The sequence below is a fragment of the Poecilia mexicana genome, unplaced genomic scaffold, assembly GCF_051168715.1.
Source record: "Poecilia mexicana isolate PSO_F unplaced genomic scaffold, ASM5116871v1 scaffold_2, whole genome shotgun sequence".
Lineage (NCBI taxonomy): Eukaryota > Metazoa > Chordata > Actinopteri > Cyprinodontiformes > Poeciliidae > Poecilia > Poecilia mexicana.
Window position 1 is genome coordinate 15,891,240 of NW_028263371.1, and position 23,890 is coordinate 15,915,129.

The window sequence follows — 23,890 nt, forward strand, 5'->3', positions numbered from 1 at the left end:
AAGAACCAGTTCCACTGGCAGCAAAACATCCCCAGAGCATAATACTACCACCACCATGCTTGACAGTAGGCATGGTGTTCCTGGGATTAAAGGCCTCACCTTTTCTCCTCCAAACATATTGCTGGGTGTTGTGGCCAAACAGCTCAATTTTTGTTTCGTCTGACCAGAGAACTTTCCTCCAGAAGGTTTTATCTTTGTCCATGTGATCAGCAGCAAACTTCAGCCGAGTCTTAAGGTGCCTTTTCTGGAGCAAGGGCTTCTTTCTTGCACGGCAGCCTCTCAGTCCATGGCGATGTAAAACACGCTTGACTGTGGAGACTGACACCTGTGTTCCATCAGCTTCCAAATCCTTGCAGACCTGCTTCTTGGTGATTCTTGGTTGACTCTTGACCATCCTGACCAATCTCCTCTCGGCAGCATGTGATAGCTTGCGTTTTCTTCCTGATCGTGGCAGTGACACAACTGTTCCATGCACTTTATACTTGCGTATAATTGTCTGCACAGTTGCTCTTGGGACCTGTAGCTGCTTTGAAATGGCTCCAAGTGACTTCCCTGACTTGTTCAAGTCAATAATTCGCTTTTTCAGATCCACACTGAGTTCCTTTGACTTTCCCATTGTAGCTTTTGTAGCTGAGTCTAATCACTGGGTCAAATGAGCCCTATTTAAATGGGCTCATGAGAAGTCAACAGCTGTAGTCAATCAGAATCACTTACAAGAAGTGAAGAGGCCATGACATGAAGCTAATTTGATTGACACAACTCGCTACATCACCAAAATTGACAAATTTTGTTGCTGTATCTATATTTTTGACCCAGCAGATTTGGTGACATTTTCAGCAGACCCATAATAAATTTATGAAAGAACCAAATTTTATGACTGTTTTTTGTGACAAACATGTATGTGTTCCGATCACTCTATCACAGAAAAATAAGAGTTGTAGAACTTATTGAAAACTCAAGACAGCCATAACATTATGTTTTTTTACAAGTGTATGTAAACTTTTGACCACAACTGTATGTCCTGAACCTTCTGAGACGGTTGCAATGTTAACTTCACTTAATGACCCAATTTCAACTACTTAATTATAAAACCCTAGGAAAAATTATTAGTCAATTAAGCTCCAGTTCCTGCTGTCTGGATGTCCTACCCACACATTTCTTTAAGAAAGTCCTGCCTGTCGTTGCTAATGATCTGATCCAAATAGTAAACTCATTGCTCTCTTCAGGTGTTTTCCCCCAGGCTTTGAAAACAGCAGTTAGAGAAGGTAAGTACACCCTTCTTCTCAATCAAACCATATACACAGAGGGTACTTCCCACCCTCTGTATATATGGGTGAACAATTAGTAACCAAAAGGTAGGGATGTCCCGTCAGGAAAAAGCCTCCGCTTGTCATAAACCACCCAAAACTTTTTCTGAAATGTCGCATTTTTTAATGTGAAACACTTTATATCCCGTCTGATGATGCTGTGAGGTACCTCTATAACACCATCTATGGATCCACCCAAGTAACCTTCTACCAACTCTTTGATGCTGTCAAAATTGACCCACTCACTGCACTCATGCGTCTGAGTAATTCCTTTAACACGCATTACCACCTTTTTCTGAGTTCTTGTCTGATAAGTATAACTTTTGGTTTGGGTCCAGGCGCTACAAATTCTTGAATTGAATCACTCATGAGCTCATCAGTATGGTTAACCAGGTATTTCCCAGTTTGCAGAGGGTTCTGACCTTCTTTCACCACGTACATGAGACTGTCAGTATCCATGTACAAAACCCTTTCCTGTAATGACTACATACAACTTAAAAACTTCTATTGAGCATAAGCTGTGGTGAATGCTGCTACAAAAATATTATTTACCTTGTTCGGACGAGTGACACATTTGTTGTAGCTCCACTGTAACATGCATACATCAGTGTTCAGAAAGTGGAAATACTTGACGTATTTACCCAAGATCAAAAACTTGAAAAACTCATCGGGGTCACTCACAATACTAATCTATGTCAGATCAAGTCTCTGTCCAAATTTTCCCCACAGATAATTAAGGGCAGCCTTCATTATCTGTCTTTGCTGGATTAAATGCAATTTTGGCCGGATCCAGCTGGATACCTTGATGCAGTTTGTACTCCCTCACATACCTCTCTCTACTCTCCTGATTGACTGCATCAGCTGGGTACCCTGACGCTTCCTGCTTACCCTTCAGAAATGTGTGAATGTATTTTGAAAGATTGTGCTGCTACTTCTTTCAAAATGCCACACTTCTGTGATTTTCACCAGACGATAACCAGATTGTAATGCTTTCTGAAACTCAACAGTCACCCAGACACCTGGGAGAGCCCTTTCCTGATTGCTGTGGGAACAGAAAGTTGTCTGACTATTTTTTTCAGCACAAGTTTGACAGAGAGTGAAAACCATCTTACCGCATGACGTCTTGTATGGTCAGAATGCAGGATCCTGTCTTTCTCAACACTAGCTGCATGAATCTGTTCAAATGTGACATTTCTTAAAGGACATTTTTCATGAAGAGCAAAACACTGAGAACAAGCGTGGAAGAAACAGCCATGAAAGAAAAAAGCTGTAGGGACATTCTCTATAACAGCAAAGCCGTCTGCAAAGTAAGGTCCAATTTTCTCTTCACCCGTGATTAAAGCGTGTTCTATATGTATGTTTTATCGGCCATCATTCATTCCAACCACTGAATGGATGCGTTAGAGAAAGTCTTTGATCTACATCTATAGTTGGTTGGTGATGGTATTGCTAATACAGGAAATTGGTTACAAATGCTTTCATGCATGCCGATGCGATGGTGATGATTTAAAAGGGTCTACACAGGTGTCCTTAAAAAATTCATCTCTGAATTTAACACAGGCTTGAAAAAGAATATCGACATCTGTTTTACAGCAATGAAGTGCTTCTTTTGCAAAATCAAAGACCTCTTTGGATGCTTCTCTGTACCAGTCTGAAAACTCTTGCAGTTCAGAAGGATTCATGGAAACCACACCATAGCAATCTGGTGGCGGGTACGGTCCTACATACTGCAGATGCTGCTTTGAGGAGGATAAGTAAGGAAAATAACATTTGGCATGGTCAGTGAAACCTAACGCTTTCGGCATCATGCGCAACTTCATAGTAACAAATGAAAGACTGTCGATGAATTTAAAACTGTAATCAGGGTCTGTAAAACAAAGAATTTTGCCTCCCTGCATGATATGAGGCTTTATATCTAATTGTATCATGGTATTCAAAAGAAGGTAGTTGTCGTGCCCCTTTGCGTTGTGCGCTATAAAGGTACAGCCATTGTACAATGACCTGAAATGGAGAAGAAATTTCCGGGCGCAATCAAGACAATATGAAAACCACTGATCACCTTTCAAAGTTTTAGTTACATAGTTACAGGCTGGATATAACACAGGTGTTCACCGAGAGTTACATCCATGCCCGGAGGTATTTTTTCACTACATATGACACATTTTGTTCCACAGACATGTAGTGTTTCCTCCTTTGTTATAGGGACATAGTACACTCTTTTACAGAGCGTACACAATTTGGTTGTCTCACATTCACTTTTAAAAATGCGAGTGCGGGCTTGTAATGGGGTTCCTTATGTTTATTAAAGCATGAAGCGTTACGACAAGTCCTGTTACAATTGTGGCAGTGTACAGGATTGTACTCCTGACTAACACATGGGAATTTTCAGCAGACATAACAATGCCCCATACATTGATGTGTGCTGGAATTCTCATAACCTTTAAAGCAGTAATCACAGAAATACCTCACCCCCATGAAACCCTTCACATTTTTAACTCCATAATAATGGTTCTGGTGCAGAAACAAGAAGCAGGGATTTGAACGATCTTGGAACCCGGTCTCAAATTTAGATAGAACTGAATTCTTTGATATTTTGTGAAAGACTACAATTTTTTTGTAATATGTTTTCAAATTTAGCAACATCACTGAATGTAACAGGTATTTTTTCACTAAGACCAGCCTGCCGTTGAAATTCTCTCCCGTGCTCTACAGCCTATCTGTAAAACTCTGATTATAGACATGTAACAGAGTGATGGAAAAACAAAGTTGGTTATCACTTTTGTCTACAATATACAGGTGGTGTCTCTTCTTATTAATTAGTTCAGAATCTAAAGTTTTTGTCGCTTTACGTTTAACGCTACCAGAAGGATCCCTCACAATCTGAAGAACAAATTCAAGGTTTCCAAATGAAGGCAAGTCTGCATTTGATTGCATGAGTTCATCCAAAAATTGAATAAAGGCTGGTTCTATTACATCATCGTCGGTAACATGAATATTTACATGCTGCGCAACATTAGCCCCAACTAGTTCTAACTGGACAACATCGTTACACCTGGCTAACAAACCTGCAACATCTGCTAGATCAATAAGAACATCTGTATAAAACGAAGCAATGTCTGGTACAGATCCCGGACACGGTGGTGGAACTCTAAAGGGATGTCTTATTTCTACGTTGTTAAAACGCTCACATTCAACAGGTGGTGGTTGGAGATCTGACCCATTCTGAGCGTGGTTAGGTAAAAGTTTATTGCTCAGATTACCACCCTGCTGATCACCAGCACCTGCTGCAGGAACAGCGGTTGATGTGGATGGGGCAGCCCCCTCTGCTGCAGAGGAAGGTGAAGGAAAAGTCTGAAAACTATCAGCTGATGTGGATGGGACAGCCCCCTCTGATGACCCATTTTGCTGAGTATTTAACCGTTTTATTTTCTCGTCAATTTGTCTGAACACGTCCAGTGCTTCAGATTCGTTTGAAACAGGTGACCTTAAAGGACTGTGTGGCAGACTATGCATGAGACTGTTTGTATTTTGTAAAGGTTGCAATGTTGAAGTAAGTCTGTTCAAAACACAGATTGAGTTCTAAATTAATGTTGCGTAATCTGATGATGACCCTCTTAATTCTTGTACAAAGTTTATTCCCTAGGGGTCATCCCTACCAGCTTGTTCACCCCTATTTATGCAGATAGTGAGCACAAAAAACACCAGGAGAAATAAGGTACACATTTAACAATCACCTTTTACATCACTGGAAATAACTATCAGAATCTGGCTCGCTTCAAGAAGAGTTGTGGCTCTAGCTTTATTAATGCAATCTAGACGACGTGTCCGTATTCTTTTCCCACTCCTGATTCTTTTCCCACTAACGAATGCTGCCTCTGGTTGGGGCTTGATTCACGATCAGCAAAGCCTCTGAAAAAAAGATAGGAAGCAGAGAGAAATAATTAATATCTATAGTTGATAAAGAAGTTGAAGAAAACAAAATAAGATAGAATGTACCTGAAATTAATTCAGCAGCGAGGTAAGCTCTGTCCCGTGCTCGTGGAGATAAGGCTGTAAAACAGAAGTAAAAACATTCTTAGTACATTCTAGGTAATGGTATATTTTTATTCAGGCTGAAAAATTAAATAAACTTACCGACACCTCTTACTGCATGTCGGAGGTTGGGTGCTTCACGGTTAGCAGAATGTGAGGTAGCCCTGCTAGCTACGTTGCGATGCTTGGTAGCTGCTGGAGCGACCCGTTGTCCCTTGGTGGCGGGGGGTGTGCTACGCTTGGTAGCTCCTGGATCAACCCATTGTCCCTCGGTAGCGGTGCGTGTGCTAGCCCCGCTAGCTACGTTGGGCTGATTGGTAGCCCTGGAGCGACCCGTTGTCCCTCGGTGGCAGGTGGTGTGCTACGCTTGGTAGCCGCTGGAGTGCGTCGCTGTCCATCAGTTGTCGCACGTGATCTAGCCCCGCTAGCTATGTTGCGCTGCTTGGTAGACGCTAGAGCGACCCGTTGTCCCTCAGTAGTGGTGCGTGTACTAGCCTCGCTAGCTACGCTGTGCTGCTGGGTACCAGATGGAGCGCATCGCCGACACTCATCGGTGCTCGAACAAATGCTCTGTTGAGCAGGCAGGAAGTCATTTTCTGAGTCGTAGACGGTAACTGCTGGGCTGAGAGGAATGTTTGTTAGCTCGCTGAGAACATGTGGGGTACCCCAAGGTTCAATCCTACGACCCCTCCTATTCAGTATTTATATGCTCCCACTGGCTCACGTTATAGCAGGAAATAAGATTAGCTACCACGATTATGCGGATGATACACAGCTCTACAGTTGTGGTCAAAAGTTTACATACACTTGTAAAAAAACATAATGTTATGGCTGTCTTGAGTTTTCAATAAGTTCTACAACTCTTATTTTTCTGTGATAGAGTGATCGGAACACATACATGTTTGTCACAAAAAACAGTCATAAAATTTGGTTCTTTCATAAATTTATTATGGGTCTGCTGAAAATGTCACCAAATCTGCTGGGTCAAAAATATAGATACAGCAACATTAGTATTTGGTTACATGTCCCTTGGCCATTTTCACGGCAACTAGGCGCTTTTGGTAGCCATCCACAAGCTCCTGGCAAGCTTCAGGTCGAATGTTTGACCACTCTTCTTGACAGAATTGGTGCAGTTCAGCTAAATGTGATGGTTTTCTTGCATGAACCTGTTTCTTTAGCACTGTCCACATGTTCTCAATGGGGTTTAAGTCAGGACTTTGGGAAGGCCATTCTAAAACCTTAATTCTAGCCTGGTTTAGCCATTCCTTTACCACTTTTGATGTGTGTTTTGGGTCATTGTCTTGTTGGAACACCCAACTGCGCCCAAGACCCAACCTTCGGGCTGATGGTTTTAAGTTTTCCTGCAGAATTTGGAGGTAATCCTCCTTCTTCATTATCCCATTTACTTTCTGCAAAGAACCAGTTCCACTGGCAGCAAAACATCCCCAGAGCATAATACTACCACCACCATGCTTGACAGTAGGCATGGTGTTCCTGGGATTAAAGGCCTCACCTTTTCTCCTCCAAACATATTGCTGGGTGTTGTGGCCAAACAGCTCAATTTTTGTTTCGTCTGACCAGAGAACTTTCCTCCAGAAGGTTTTATCTTTGTCCATGTGATCAGCAGCAAACTTCAGCCGAGTCTTAAGGTGCCTTTTCTGGAGCAAGGGCTTCTTTCTTGCACGGCAGCCTCTCAGTCCATGGCGATGTAAAACACGCTTGACTGTGGAGACTGACACCTGTGTTCCATCAGCTTCCAAATCCTTGCAGACCTGCTTCTTGGTGATTCTTGGTTGACTCTTGACCATCCTGACCAATCTCCTCTCGGCAGCATGTGATAGCTTGCGTTTTCTTCCTGATCGTGGCAGTGACACAACTGTTCCATGCACTTTATACTTGCGTATAATTGTCTGCACAGTTGCTCTTGGGACCTGTAGCTGCTTTGAAATGGCTCCAAGTGACTTCCCTGACTTGTTCAAGTCAATAATTCGCTTTTTCAGATCCACACTGAGTTCCTTTGACTTTCCCATTGTAGCTTTTGTAGCTGAGTCTAATCACTGGGTCAAATGAGCCCTATTTAAATGGGCTCATGAGAAGTCAACAGCTGTAGTCAATCAGAATCACTTACAAGAAGTGAAGAGGCCATGACATGAAGCTAATTTGATTGACACAACTCGCTACATCACCAAAATTGACAAATTTTGTTGCTGTATCTATATTTTTGACCCAGCAGATTTGGTGACATTTTCAGCAGACCCATAATAAATTTATGAAAGAACCAAATTTTATGACTGTTTTTTGTGACAAACATGTATGTGTTCCGATCACTCTATCACAGAAAAATAAGAGTTGTAGAACTTATTGAAAACTCAAGACAGCCATAACATTATGTTTTTTTACAAGTGTATGTAAACTTTTGACCACAACTGTATATCACAATGTCACCAGGTCACTCTGAACCCAGATAAATGTGTGGATGTGCCAAAACCTTCTCCAGCTGAACAGAAACAAAACTGAAGTTATCTTTAGACCTAAAGAGGAGTGAACTAGAGTTACAGATCTACAGTTATAGATCTAGAGTCAATGCACAGCTTCAGTTATTACAACTGAAAACCAGCGATCAGCCTGAAACCTGGGAGTAGTGATGGACTCTGACCTGAACCTTCAGAGCCACATTAGGACAGTCACAAAGTCAGCCTTCTATCACCTGAAGAACATCTCCAGGATCTAGAGAAACTCATCCATGCGTTTATCTTTAGCCGCATTGATTACTGCAACAGCGTCTTCACAGGTCTGACTAATAAATCAATCAAACAGCTGCAGCTGATCCAGAACGCTGCTGCTCATGTTCTCATTAAAACCAGGAAGATGGAGCACAAAACACCAGTTTTAAAGTCCCTACACTGGCTCCCTGTAGCTCAGAGAATAGACTTTAAAATACTGTTAGTTTATAAATCACTGAATGGTTTAGCACCACAATACATTAAAGATCTGTTATCGCTGTACCAACCTTCCAGACTGCTAAGATCTTTTGGTTCTGCTCTGCATCCCCAGAACCAAACGAGGAGATGGAGCATTCAGCTTCTATGCACCACAAATTTGGAACAAACTTCTAGAAAAGTGTAAAAAAGCTGAAACACTGGATGCCTTTAAATCTCAATTTAAAACCCACCTGTTTAGAGTTGCTTATGGCTAAATTAGTATTGGAGTGTGGGTTTTGATGTCTTCAATGTTTTTAATGTTTTTATGTTTACTTTTTATCTATTAATTTTTATATACCTCTTTATACGGAGCCTGGTGCTGCAAGGTTGGAGATCTTCTCGTGTTAGGCGACAGGGCCTGAATAATACCCATGTTAAACAGACGGCAGAGTCCGGCGACGACAGGCGCTTAAATTCTGTAACAAAAGCATGTTTTTATCTTTTTAAATCTTTTTTTTAATTCTCTTTCTTACTGTAAATTCAACATCACATGCTGTTTTTATTTTTATTTTTTCTTTAATTATGTAAAGCACCTTGAAATGCCTTGCTGCTGAAATGTGCTATACAAATAAAATATGATTGATTGATTGACTGACTGATCACCGTATTTTTCGCACTAGCCACCTTATTCCTACGCCCCATGCAGGGGCGGATCTAGAAAAATATTTGTGGGGTGGCAAGAGGGTGGCAAGGATGTTTCAGGGGGTGGCAACAGCCAAAGTACAGGCAGCGGAAATACAGGTGAAGTTTTATTGCCCAAAAACCAAAATGACAGTGTGGGCATAACACGAGATAACACAGAATGGACAAGATCATAAAGCAACCAAAAACGAACAAGAGAACAAGAAACCAACAAGAAACAAAGCCAACCATGAACTTAAATATAATTAAGGCAAAACTATGAATAACTTATAAAACAAAAGCAATTTAAAAAAAAAAATCAAACATCAAACACCCAGAAATCATAACAGTCCAGTACTTAAGCATTTGTTTGGTAACCTACTGAAAAAAATGTACATGTTAACATCTGTGCACTCCTAAAACAACGTGAGAATAGATGCATCAAGTAGAGAAAAATGTATACTAAAATAAACTGAAACTTTTATTATTTACTCAAAATACATCATCCATCCAACCGTTAACTGCTTAGTAAGTATATATGTATTATTATTTTAGGAGCTTTAACAATCCCTGAGAATGCACATTAATGAAAGGTTAAGGTCATTTCTATATCAGCTTAATACGCCGATTTCCATGCTGCATAGCAAAACGCTTTACAAATTGATCAAGATCTAAAGATTTTGTTCGTTTTGATTCAATGCTGAGTACAGTCAAACTTGAGAGTCTTGTCTCTGTCATAACTGACCGCAAATAGGTCTTAATGACTCTGAGAGTTGAAAAACTCCGTTCACAGGATGCACTGCTCACTGGTAAGACGACAGCTATTTTGCATAACCTGAACAACTCGCAAAAAACGTCCTCGTATTAGTCCAACCATTGGGTCATCTCCATCAGAGTGGTAGGACATTCCTTTTTTCTCTTTTTCTTCTCCAACAGCACCCTTACCTGATGCAACTCATGTTTGAGATTCTCAATATTTGAATCATAGGCTGTAGCCAATAAGAAAACAGCCTCATCTTTTAAAAAAGTTTGACTAGATGGATTTAGTGCCTGCACAGCTTGCATAATATTGCAATTTGTGTTAGAAAATCTTCTCCCTATTTCTCCAATCATGTTATCCAGAACTGGATAATAGACAGACATACGGAAAGCATGTTTGTTATCTGGAACTACATGCTGCCCCAAGGTGGAGGAAATGACACTTTCTTGAAGCACCTTTGCTGTCAGTCTTGACCTCTTTGGGTTTTGTTGAGTTGTATCAATGTTACTGCGCTGACATAACTCAAGTGTTTCATGCCACATTTCTTCAAAAGAGTCAGGATTATGATACTGAGCCAGTATCTCTTTAAGTGATTCAATTAGTTCAACCACCTTAGAATAGTCCACTGTCTTAGACTGGAGCATGTCTGATAAAAATTTGGAGTCACTCAAGACCTTTCGAAACAGAACCAGACAACCAGCAAAATTTAGATCCATCTGAACCAAAATCCCCCTGGCTTCAACAGCTCTTTGTGGATGTTTCTCAGAAGCAATCTCCTGAAGCACCTGTACTATTGCAGGCAACCTGTCCATAACATTGCGACATGCTATATGCCTACAAGCCCAACGTGTGTCACTTAGCTGATGAAGTTCCCTTGGTGCACCATCAAACATCTTCCGCTGCACCTCCAGCCATTTGTTATGTATATAAGAGCCAGATATAAAAACATACATTTGCTCTAATAAGGAGAAGAAGTTCCCAGCATCTGTCACGCTTTTTACAGAGTCCACTATGACCAGGTTTAAGCAATGTGCACTGCAGTGAACATAGAAGGCATGGTTGGCTACTTCTTTGATTTTAGCTTGGACACCTGCATGTGCCCCACACATGACTGCTGCACCATCATAGCCCTGACCAACCAGATTTTCCTTGTACTCTAACCCGTGTCTTTCAAAGAAGCTTATAATCTTGTTGCTTAACGCAGCAGCATCCATGTGTTCTGCCACTTCAAATTCAAGAAAGCTCTCATGAACCACACCACTGTAGTAGTATCTGAGGACAAAGGACATTTGTTCTTTTTTCTGAACATCTTTAGTTTCATCTACAATCACTGAAAAATGCTTGCTCTTTTTGACCTCTTGAATGATTTCCTCTTTAACCATTCCTGCCAAGCATTTAAGTATTTCATTCTGGATCGTTTTACTTGTGTACTTAGCATTTTTAGCTTGTTGTTCAAGCCTTTTTTTATTACGACATTATGGTTACCCAGCAAATCTAGCACAGATAGAAAAAGTCCCTTTTGTTCAGAGTCGGTAGACTCCCTGTGACCACGCTGGGCTATGTTTTCTGTCGCAGTTAGAACAAGAACCTCAGCTAATGTTTTAATGTAGTACTGATTTTCAGTCACTTGTATTTTATTGTGTTCGTCAATCATTTCCAGCATTGAAGTATTTCTTAAAATCCTCTTTGTTTTCAGTCCATGCAAACATTGCATTCAGATGGTTTTCAGATCGAGCATGACAAAGAAATCCACTGTCTGTCATGGTAGCCTTTTTCCAATTGCGGTAACCATCAAATGAGCTAAAAACTGTTGTTGGCGTGTCAGGGAGTGAGAAATGTCGACAAGCAAAACAGTAAGCAGAGTCTTTCAGATGAGAGTATTCCAACCAAGGGTGTGCATCGTACCATTCATTTCTGAAGCTCCTTCTGGCTCCCCCTTGGAAGGTTCTTGGAAAAGACTCATGCCTTGGCTGAGTTGGGTCCTCACGCCACGACTTGGATATGTCTACATAAAGTGAATATATAAATTCTGATCACAGCTCTACTATTTATAAAATGTAACAAATAGTAAAAACACAATTTGGAACAGTCTTTTATCAGCTAACCATCAAGCTTAATTAAAACATACAGCATAAAAACAGTACTTTGGTTAATTTGTTCAACTTTATTTAAGTCTGTGACAGCTGACACTACTGTCACACAGACCTGAATGGTAACTTTTTTGTTCATCCTTAACATTAATTTAGACATTAATTAGAGAATATTTTAGATTTTTATTTTTGAAAATTATTTTCATTAGCCTGACTTTTTAGTTAAATATTTGCAGTGCACACATTTAGTGTTTAGTGCTATAATTTTCTTAACACGTCTTCTTATTCAAGTTTTATAAAGCAAGTTATGAGGATTACTCAAAAATATTTAGTTGAAGAGACCAAAGACATATCTGTTTAAATGTACTGATTGGAATAAATTAAAAATATATTCGAATCAGATGTAACTCAGAACTAAGTTAGTGATATCTACATACCATGTGGACCAACTCGAACAAATGTGTTTGATGTGTCAGGCTCTCTCCTTTCACTGCATGAACCCTGGATGTTGTCCAGCAATTCTCTTTCTCCCTGTTCTTCCTGGTGATCCTCTCCCTCATCCATCTCCTCGTTGCTGTGCAGCTGTGCCACTACATCCTTTCCCTGGTCACCTGGGCTTTGCTCTCCGTCACATTTCTGTTGATTCTCCCCCTCTTTTTTATCCTCATCTCCTCCGTGAATCTTACTCAGCTGGTTAGTCTCTGTGTCTCCCGCCTTTGCCTTTGGTAAGAAGAAGCTAGCGATGCTACCTTTCCTCTTCATATCTGTAAGATTTGAAGTTATTTTACAATGTTTTCCTCTCAAACATTTAATGGATATCAGTTTACACAAACCACGAGTCGACCAAACATTGAACTTACTCTGCATATATTTAGGATTTTTTTTTACTGTCTCAAAAAAAAAAAAAAAAACAGCCGATTGAGAGTGCAACACCGCATAAATTTTTCAAAAACGACTTGGAGTTAGAACAAAAAATTGCCGTATGTCTATTGACCTATTTTCGCCTGTCTTTACCAGACCTACTCTGAGAAATACTGCAGCCATGACTGGTTCTGAATACCGTGGTAAAGCTAGCCGCTTCGTTGGAAATAGCAGTAAAGCCAGACGGTACTCAACTTTGGCATCTGCACAAGAGACAACCGCTCTCTCCCTACCTTGCACTACCTACTACTGCAATAATTTTTCTAAACGGACATAGATATTTAATACTTTTTTTTACCTCTTTACTCTTACTGTCTTCAGTCCTCCTTTTCATTTCATTTCTCACTTCCCGCCACTCAGTCAGCTCAATCAGAATGTTTTGTTTCTTCTTCTTAAAATTTATTGGCAGTTGGCTAGAAAGATAGGTGAGCATTACCGCCACCAACTGGTATGGAGTGTGGACTACATTGTGCTGCATTCAATGTTGTCGGAAAAAAATGTTCGTGTTCGTAATGTCCAGCGGGGGTGGCAAACAGGGTGGCAAGGCTCTCCGTTGGGGTGGCAACTGCCACCCCATGCCACCCCGGTAGATCCGCCTATGGCCCCATGATGCTTTGCGTGAATCATTTGCGTGACTTCTGCCGCCAGCCGGAACTGCCATTTGTTTACATGTTAACTAACGCTAACTGGCTTTCATCATAGGTTTTAGGCTATAAATATATGGGAACACCAGCGATCAAAGCCTAAATGTGAGAATATCGGTGTACCACAACCTACAGGTATGGTGGGGAGGGATGACAACTTGAAGAAATGGTCAAATTTATTCAAGTTGCACGAACATATATAGCTACTTCACTGACTCATTTGCTTCAGATGCAGATGTGGGTTATCTTGAACTTGCTGCAGCCACAAACTAAATGTGGTCTGATAAAAGTACAGCCACGAACAGCACAACAGTTGCCTGAGCTCCACAAGGGAATCTTACAACACTTTTCAGTGGCAAGTTGCTCTCAATAATAGGTTAATGTGTGATTCGGTTCGGTTCTAGTCCAGTGGGGAGATTCTCCATATTACGGTCTGGAGCACAGCAGCTGCGGTTATTTCTCTGTTGATTTGCAGCGACACTCAGCAACGGAGAACCTCAAGCTTCTGGTTCTGATGGATTAAATGAATCCAGATATTTTATTTTACTTTATAAATATTATTTCCTGGCCCAATCATAATTATAAATACTCAGATTATGAACTTTATTATTTAAATTCAATCAAAAAAAAATTTTTTTTCACATGACACCAAGATAATATTGTGTAGTTCTGGTTTTTAATACTGTCGGCACAACTCAGATCCATGACAGATCTCAGATCTTCTCTGCTTTCTCTTTATTACTGTCAGTTCTTCAGAGAAATGAGCTGTTTGCAGCGATGCTAATTCACAGTCATTCTGTTACAAAACTTAACGATTGTCTTCCTGTCGCTCCCCGTGATTAAACTCACAAATCTGTACTGAGAAGCTCTCTGGTAGCAGACGGTGTGTCTGTGTATTATAACCGAAAAGAGAGCTGTAACTTCTATCATGAATATAGATTAGCAAAAAAACTTACAAATTACAATGAAACAATGCTACTTCCACTACAGAGCAAAAATTCAAGTAATCCTTCTACATTGGCAATCAATGCAAATTATTCGGTCCAAGAATTGTACAATCTGTCCTCGGCCATTTTCCTCTTTCCCCTTTGCTCTCCATGGCCCACCAACACACACCCGTCAGTTTGTTTGCAAGAGCCACCTGCCTCACACCCCGCCCAGCTGAAAAGAACATGCCACAGGCTATGTTGAAAATTTTTATTTATTCTACACATTTTTATAGCATTGGAAAATATTAAAAATGATTATGTCATGTTTGTCCTCCTACAGAAACCATATTAAAACAAAAAATATATTTCCCACCACCATCTTTTTCCATTTTCAAACATTTTTGAAAAAGCTCCAGAGTCACTAGGGCAGCACTAAAGAGCTGCATGTATCTCTGGAGCCATGGGTTACAGACCCCAATCTAACCGTTAGCTGAAATGGCTCTATTTATATCAATAGATGGGAAGGATAGGCAAAGGAGAACCGAAGGATTTCATTGGATGAGCCCAATGTCCATTTATAAAATGAATCAATAGGCTGTCATGGTCCACAAAAATTAGGATACTTTTTTTTAAATTATGACACCATAAGGCCACCAGATATGGACAGTACGTGCATCAGTCTGTAGTCCAGACGGTCAGTCCTCCCCTGGACAGAAATTCAAACTGAATGCAGCTTTTTTTTCCTGTTCAAATTGTCAACCCGCCATAGTGGCGTTGCTCCAATTTACATGCCACTTCATACTTTTACCCGCATTTGGCCAGTGGCGGTTGCTAATTTCCACCCCTGTATTTAAGCTGTCCCTTGTACCTTTTACCACTCTTAACAACAGGTGATTCAGTCAGCAGCAGCTCTAGCCCATATATAGCCATACTGTCATTTTGTTGTGACAGATTGGTATGAGAGATAATCTATGAAAAATCTATTTCCTCTGCCTTCTCCTGTTTCCTAACCCTTTTCCTGATTGGTTGACAGCTTTAATATGGAAAAAATATATTTTTAGTAATATACTGCAGCTTGAATAAAATGCAACTACATGGCATTTTTGAGAAACCTGGATTGCTTCATGTATATTTTGCATGTTGCCTCTGACTGTTGTTCGTGGGGAGAGACATTTCAGTATCTAAAACTAATAGAAAAAATTTAAGCAACCTACTTGCATACTGGATGCGGACTGTTGGATGTTAAATTCATGAGCAGTAAATATTGTGCTAGTATCAGTATTGGACCAAAGAAAGCAAGGCAGATGCAAGCCTTTGAAATTGTGACACTTTTTATGGGCCAAATAGACTCAAAAAATTGTAACAGCAGCTGTGAAAGGGGGGCCCAATTAAATTTTTTGTCATCATGGGGCCCAAGATTCCTGGCAGTGCCCCTGTCCAATGGAAACTTTGCTTACTACACATTTTCCATGTGGATTTAAAGGACCTACAAAGAGAAAGAAGCTTATGAGTTTTTGAATGTTGCAGGCTAAACATTTGATTGCTCTGAAGTGAAGGAACACAGAAAGACCAAAGATAAATTAATGGATCAAACTATTAATCAACAACCTGGCAATGGAAAAACTGATTTGTATAACAAAAGGAAAGCTTCAAGACTTTAAAGATATTTGTTTTCCTTTCCTAATTTTGTCAAACGCTGTGACATGTAAACTTAATTTTTTGTTTCTTTTTGTGCCAATAAAGTTGTGTGGAAAGAGGTGTCGGGAGGGGTTGTACTGTATGTTTTTAAATTTTTATGTATTTTTTTTACTTTTCATGTTTTTTTATGTCTATATAGCAGAAAATTGTAATAAAAATATTTGGGGATAAAGGTGTAAAATACAGCATAGTAAAAATACTCCAAAGTCTTCTTTTTTTCAGAAAAGTCACACAAGTAAATGTAATTAGTTACTACCTACTTCTGATTTTAAGAAACATCTATCTTATCTAGTTGTGATGATTATCAGAAATGATTGAAAAACATGGGAATTTTTTTTTTTAAATGCCCCTACATGACCCTAAAAAATGTGCAAATGAACCCATATAGTCACTCAGGAGAAAAAAGTTTGTTCTGGCAGATTGAATCAGTATTATTGTAACTTTTATTTTCACATTTTAACAGAAACAAACATGAACTTCTGGAGTACATGAAGAATTTTCAGCCTCAAAATGAAGAAGTCAAAGCAATCAGAGTTTTACTCTGTGGACCCGTCGGTATGGGAAAGTCCAGCTTCATCAACTCTGTTAACACCGTCCTGCAAGGGAAAATGACTATTGGTGCTTTGGCCTGCAACACAATCTCTGATCAAAGTTTCACCAAGAAGGTGAATATGTTGTTTTTCTTCAGCATTAAAGACTCATTCACATTTATGAGTGTCATGACATTGTACAGATGTCAACTTTCTGTATCAGCTCGGTTTTCACATGTCTGAGTGAAACTTTAGCTGATACTTTATAATATAAAATATAAAAATAGTTTTTATTACATATTCACCATTTATCCACAGTGCACCTTTGGTGGTTGAAATCTACACCAAGATTACAGTAGCACATTTTTAATTTTTTTTATTTTGCCAAACAATTTAAGTTTGAAAATAAAATTGTTAATATATTTTGAGGATTTGCAGGTCTTCTCATAGTTTGAAATATAGATTTTTGTAACTGTGTACTGCTCACATAACTTTTTTCTCTTTTTTTCTTTCAGTATCAAACTTATAAATTCAAGAAAGGCAGAGGAAACTTTTATCCCTTTGTGTTCAATGACATCATGGGTCTGGAGGAGAAAAATGAAGGAGGAGTCAGAGTAGAAGATGTCAAACTGGCCTTGAAGGGTCATGTGAAGGATCGTTATAAGGTATAAATAGTATTAAAATAATTTTTAACAATCACCTAAAGTCATCTACTAATTGGCTTAGTCTCTAAAACACGATCACATTTAATTTGCTTTATGTAAAACTATATATCTCCATACAGATTTTTCATAACTGTCATTTATTTCCTCAGTTCTGTATTTCATCTTCCCTTTCTGATGATGGTCCTGACTACATCTCTTCTCCGTCCATCAGTGACAGAGTTCATGTTCTGGTCTGCATTTATGATGCAAATGCAGTAGAAATGAAGCCATCTGTTTTACAGAAAATGAAGGAAATCAGAGAAGCAGCCAGTGATATGGGTAAGAAAAGAAATTATGCAATCAGACTTACATTCAAGAAAGTAATGCAGCTGTGTACTGTTGGGAATGACAGTACACAGCTGTTATTCCCAACTCTGTTTGGGAATTTTGTGTTTTCCTCTATCTCTTTCAGCTACTTGCATGCTCATATATATACACACATGCACAAACATAGTGTACAAAGCTAAGGCTAAAGGAAGTGACACACTAAGCAACACCCTTCTCAGGGTGTTGCTTAGATAGAAGACAACAAAAGGAATTAGAAACTGTTGTTAAGTGCTATTTTGCTCTACTAGCCTGTAAGGATAGCATGAGCAATGGACCAGCTCTGCATCTTAGTCTTAATAAGTGGAAATGTAACTCATGAATTGAAACCACTGACTTTCCTTCAACCTCATACATTAAGAACCTAAATGGAGAAAGGATAATTCTCCACAGTACACAAATGAGCAAAACTCTCCAGCTTGACTATAGTTGGTTGTATAATACAATAGGAAAAACTGAGTACAAAAAATTAAGGCAACATGTTTTTGCTTTGTCTACTTTTTCATAATGCCTTATTTCCAAATTTTCCAAAATGGCTCCTATAGCATCTGAGAAGCATTGCTTTGATCTACTTGGCCAGATATATTGATTGTTAATAATTTATAAAGAAACTCTGTATCCACAGGAATCCCTCAGCTGGCGATTCTCACCCGCATTGATGAAGCCTGTGAGGAAACAGAGAAAAATCTCAGAAATGTCTACAAGAGCAAACATCTAAAGAAAAAGGTGAGTTGTAGAAAGATTTATTCAAAACACGAGAACCTCTCTCACCATATTAGACTCTGAATAAACAGGTTTTTTTAAACAGATGGGTGACTTCAGTTCCAGCCTGGGGATCCCAATGAACTGCATTTTTCCAGTGAAGAACTACAGTCATGAAATTCAACTGAATCCAGACATCGACACTCTGATCCTGAGTGCTCTGAAACTCATCATTGATTCCGGAGATGAGTACGCTGACACACAGTGAAGCCACAGTACAAGGTGTTATCCAGTCACTGGTGTCTGTTTAAAGTAAACTTTTATTTTTCTCTAAGTTCGTTTCATTTAAAACAATAATTATGTGTAAACACCATAGAAATGGCAACAGACAGCAAAAATACACTATAAGACATAATTAACTTATCGTTTCTTTAAAAAATATAAGCAAATTAATTGCCCCAGTACTGTTTAGTTTTCATTAAATTAACTGATTGGGCAGCATTAACTTTTGAATTTCCTTCTTGGTTTTAGTCAGAACACGAGACACAGTGTTCTGGATCAGCTGCAGCTGGAGGATACATTTTTTAGTCAAACCTGTGAAGACAATGTTGCAGTAATTGATACGACTAAAGATAAATGCATGGATGAGTTTCTTTAGATCTTGCTGAGACAATAGTCCTCTAAACCTGTAAATGTTCTGCAGATGAAAGAAGACCGACTTTGTAACTGTCTTTATGTGGTGCAGATTCATGCATGTAAATGTAAATGCCAAAAAAGAGCTAATAAGAGCTGAACTTCTCTGGCTCAACTGACAGCGCAGATGAAGCTTTGGAGTCTATCTTCTCACTTTAAGGCTATTTTTTGTGACAAAGTGGTTTAATTAGATACTACTTTTGGTGGCATGATGCATTGTGAGATACCTTGCTGGCCAATCCCCATTGTCACATTACTTTAAATCAGTGATTCTTAACCTTTTTTGAGGTACTGAACCCACCAGTTTCATATGCGCATTCACTGAAACCTGTAGTGATAAATAAAATTAAAATCAGATTCCGCCACCCCAAATTTAAGACATATGGGTGATCCAACTAGACTCTAGTTGGGTCACCCCAAGATCACCAAGTCTTCTTAAAAGGTAGAGTCTTTGAGAACTGTTCTTCAAAAATATAGTCAGTGTTTTCAGCAAAGTTGAGCTGACTGTCCAGGAACGACCCAAGGTATTTAAAATTTTCCACAGTTTCAACAGGTTGGCCATCAAGAGAAACTGGAACCACTTTAAGGTCTTGTTTAGATCATTTAATCAGCTCTACATTCTTAAGGGAATGAATAATTAATAATAAATAATAAATACGTTGTGGTATTCTGATTTAATAATGTAATTATATTAGTTGTGTTACCACCCCCACACCACTAGAGGCAGTACCAACCCCAAAAAGATGTACTAAGGAGCAGATTTACACCGAAAGCTCCTGTGAGCTTTACTGAAGTAATTAAAGACACAAGTTCAAATCCATGCAAGGAGTGGAACTCTTTCCATCAGTGCTTCACCACAGCTCTGTTTGGCTAGGCAATGTAACGTGATCCTCTCCAGCAAGTGATGGCAAAGCGGGGCATCATCATGACTTTACACAAGTGTGTCTTTACCTCCGTGGCAGAGGCTCCGCCGAAACCCTGAGACTGACTCATCGAACCCTTGGGGTTCGATCGAACCCAGGTTAAGAACCACTGATTTAAATTAACTAAGTTCATTTAAAAATTTTTTTTTACCTCTAAAGGTTCTCAACTTATTTGAATCAAATGTTTATTGTAACTAAGTAATAAAAGAGTTCAATTCACCTAATTTAAATGTTTAAAGTCAACATTCTAATTCACTAAACACCTAAAAATTCACCAGAGTTAGTATGAGTGCCACCAAACCTGAACCAAAGTCAAGTTATATTCACTCATCTTTTTCAGTTGAATAAAATGTTACAATCTACAGTGGAGTCTGGAGAAAGGGAGATGAAGTCAGCAATGGTGTAAAACAGAGGTAGATGAACAGGGAGAGGAGAAGTTGGGGAAGAGAGAAATAGAAACATGCTCAAATAAAAAAGATGCCACACTGACTGACCATATCATAAACCATAAAGCTTATGGTTTATGGCCTCCCCCAAGCTGATGGAACCTTGGTTGACAGTTTTTATAACAGGTTTTGACAGATTCATCAGGTTTTCCTGTTATATTTGAATCATTAAACAACTTCTGTCAAAATGAAAACAATATTGTCCGCTTCAGTAGATATTTAGAGAGTGAAACATGTATTGTTAATTTTGTTTTATGGACTGTATAGAATTCACATGATACTCGACCTAAAGAGATATTCCTGGATTCTTGCTATTAGTTCTCTTAAAATAGATCTTCATTGTTAATGTAATCTTAAAAGTTGGGTTTTTAATTGCTGTAAGCTGAAAATATCACAATAAATAGAAATAAAGCTTTGAAAACATCTGTGTGTGATTAATGGATATAATATATTCCACTAAAGTAAATATGAACTTTACAATAATATTCTACTTTATTTATTAGAGTTGGTTGTAGGAATGTGTTTTACCCAAGAAGAATATGTCTTTGTTATAATGTATAGTTTATTTAAATTGCATATGATTATAACAAAACAATCTGGGGTGTTTGATAATTAAGCATGCAGTTGTGCTAAAGTTAATAAGGGGTTTGAAACATAGGGCCCAGGCTATTCAGACTTGAATAATGCTGGAAAAACTGACATATAAACAAAATTTTAACTTATGAAATGTGATTGCTTCTTACATGTGAATTCATAAATAACTAGTTGATGCAACATGCAGATGCAGACACACACACCACCTGAAAGGCAGCAGCAGCTCAGCTTCGATGTCACAAAAATATCCAGATATAGAGAAACTCACATAGGACTCAGAGCTCATTTACTGTAATACAGTAGCAACAAACCCTACCCTAACCCTACCATGGGTGATCTATATTAGAGGATTGGACATCGCATGACTAGCTGTGCGCGGCAGTATGCCTTATGCGCTGACTATTGCCTTGCATTGAGTGGGAGTATTGGTGGTCAGGGAACTGACACAATCGAGCAAAGAATCTATCTAAATAACCCTAGGCTAAGCTCCTTATTTGTTGTGTTCCTTTTTAGCGTTTATTGCCTTTATTTTGTTAGTTGACTTCTGGCTTTTGAATGTGTGACCAGCAGGTGGAGATATTTATAAAAGTTAAAAGATGCAACCGAACACAGACTGAGCAGTGCACAATATTTTATTAAACAATTTCCTTAAAACATTTCTCTTTTTAAAAACAAGGCTTCAGGCCTACTGCTCATTCCCTGGAACAAAAGGGAACACATAAAGGACGGACAAGTTAAATTATTCCAAAAGAAATGAAATAAAACATGCGATGAAAAAGAAAATAAGAACACAAAAAGAGAAAACAAATTAGTAATTTTGATAACACACAAATAAACTGTAAAAGAACACCCTTCAAACAATGGAACAAATCGTTGTCATCCAGTTCCAAATGCCCTTGGAAGGGGCCAGAGGAGTAATGCCCCGCCCACACAGCAACAGGTTTAGTTGAGAGCGGCCCAAACAAACGGCAAGACAAGACAAGACAGCAGAGCGTTCAAAGCGCTGCAGCTCCAAACACAATCAGGTGCCTGAAACAGAAAACCCATTAACGGTGGATCCAGATAAAAGAAATCAAAAGCTAAATAGCAGGTAGCTTACACAGGGGTGGAAACACAGCCTAACCCGGGAGGAAGCGGGTCAGCAGGTGAGGACCAGATGGAAGCCGCCCACCACAGCAACCCCCAGCTGCAGCTGGCAACGCCATCAGAGCAACACTGCAGAAACAGACGATAGGTGTAGCACCCTAAAATCAACCATGATCTCAGCCACGGATAGCAAAACTGTCACTTATGATCTCAGACGAGCCGATCAAACACACAAGCTGACATGTAGCCGCTGATTGTAGTAACAGTGGGAGAAACAAAAGCTGTGTCCGAATTCAGGGTCTGCATCCTTCGAAGGACGGATTTGTAGGACGATTACGTCACAGCGTGGCGACAAGGCCTGTCCGAATTCAAAGACTCCTTCAAAAGCATCTTTCAAATTCGTCCTTCTTTTCCCCAGATTTGAAGGATGGGTCCGGTGTATCCTTCACGGCCCACGATATCCCATAATTCATTGCGGGTTCCAAATGGGCGTTCAGGCAGAGCGTCAATGGCGGTGAATAGCGACACATTATTTAGCTTTATAACACTTTAAATGACACAACGTGATTTGGTACAACGTTTTTAGGCGGGAATATAAGTGTGTAAATCTCAAATATCTGCTCGGTTCATCAATACATCACCTAACTGCAATATTGCTCTGACATTTTCGGACCTGTCTGCTACTGCTGCGTTAACAGCCAGCTCCCTGCCAGCTGTCAGCTGGCCGGGCGCTCCAGGTTCGGTACACCGAGAGAAAACGCCTAACTCCTGGCACATTGTTATAAAATCTCCCGCTAGCTTTCCCCAATGAGTGGGAGTTAAACACCGATATTATTCAGACAGGTCTGGTTGAAAATGTTTGGTTTATAAAGTATTTCAAAGCAGAGCACATCGGTTTGATTGATTAATTAAAGTTAAGCCTTCAAACATAATAGGTTTATTTAATCGTAATGTCCTATCTGCGATGTGGAGAGTATTATATTTGTAAATGAATAATTTGTATTCCTTGTTGAAAAGTGCAGAACACATTTGAACATTTTAGAATCAAACTAAGAGATTTCCTTTTTACTATGGAACATCCTTTACTATAAAAGGTTAAGAATAATATAGAAATCAGTAATACATGACTGAAAAACAAACTGCGGCTCCGTTTTTTTCTTTCTCTGCTCTCTGCTTTGCGCTGTCACGGTTGCTTGGCAACATGAGTTACGCTGAGGTGGGGGCGGGGACAGTTGGTGAAGGGTAGACCATAGACATAATATAAGCATAGACGCCTCATGGACCGCTCCGGCGCAGGAAATACGGCGGCCATCTTGGAGCGGTATACCCTCCTACTTTGCTCAATCAAAACAGCAGAAGATGCCTCAGCACTGAGGGATATTGTTGTTCTGATCTATGGATTATTGATGTGAGGGCTCCACAGACAACATTTCACAAGTAAGATGGACATATTGTTGTGTATATATTGTGATTAGAATATTACTTTACTGTATTTATGTCCACCGGCGAGATACCAGCTAATATTAGCTACAGTGCTTGGTGTAATACGGGTTCAGCCCCGCTATGAAGGCTAACTGAGATTCCGTAAATCTAAAAAAAAAATAATTATTCTCTAACATTGAGTTAGATTATCTGACACAAGGGCCTATATTAGAAATGAAACAATATAACACATATTATCAAACTTATATTATGTGTTATAACATTCACCAGCAAAGTTTACACAGGTGGTAAAGACTATTATTTATATTCTTTCACTCTGTCAAAAGTAAGATACATCCTAAATCTTCCGTTTTTGTTTTGAAAGTTTCACAAAGACACGATGTAAGGAAGAAGAGGGAGATATCTATAAAGAGAGACGGATTCACTGCAGCACGGATGAATCTCGCATCGGATTTTGGACTC

At 39.3% G+C, this 23,890-nt stretch overlaps 1 protein-coding gene and 1 pseudogene across 1 annotated transcript; one reads left to right on the forward strand and one right to left on the reverse strand.

Moving 5' to 3' along the window:
* Window positions 1–9,283: 9,283 nt before the first annotated feature.
* Window positions 9,284–12,553, reverse strand: LOC148160503 (zinc finger MYM-type protein 1-like; annotated as a pseudogene).
* Window positions 12,554–13,224: 671 nt separating this feature from the next.
* On the forward strand, window positions 13,225–22,453 carry LOC148160504 (interferon-induced protein 44-like). Its single transcript, XM_088003865.1, has 7 exons — window positions 13,225–13,298; window positions 16,447–16,648; window positions 17,029–17,178; window positions 17,328–17,496; window positions 18,167–18,267; window positions 18,350–18,492; window positions 22,360–22,453. Exons 1-7 carry the CDS (start codon window positions 13,225–13,227, stop codon window positions 22,451–22,453), a joined length of 933 nt encoding a protein of 310 aa, XP_087859991.1.
* The last annotated feature ends 1,437 nt before the right edge of the window (window positions 22,454–23,890 follow it).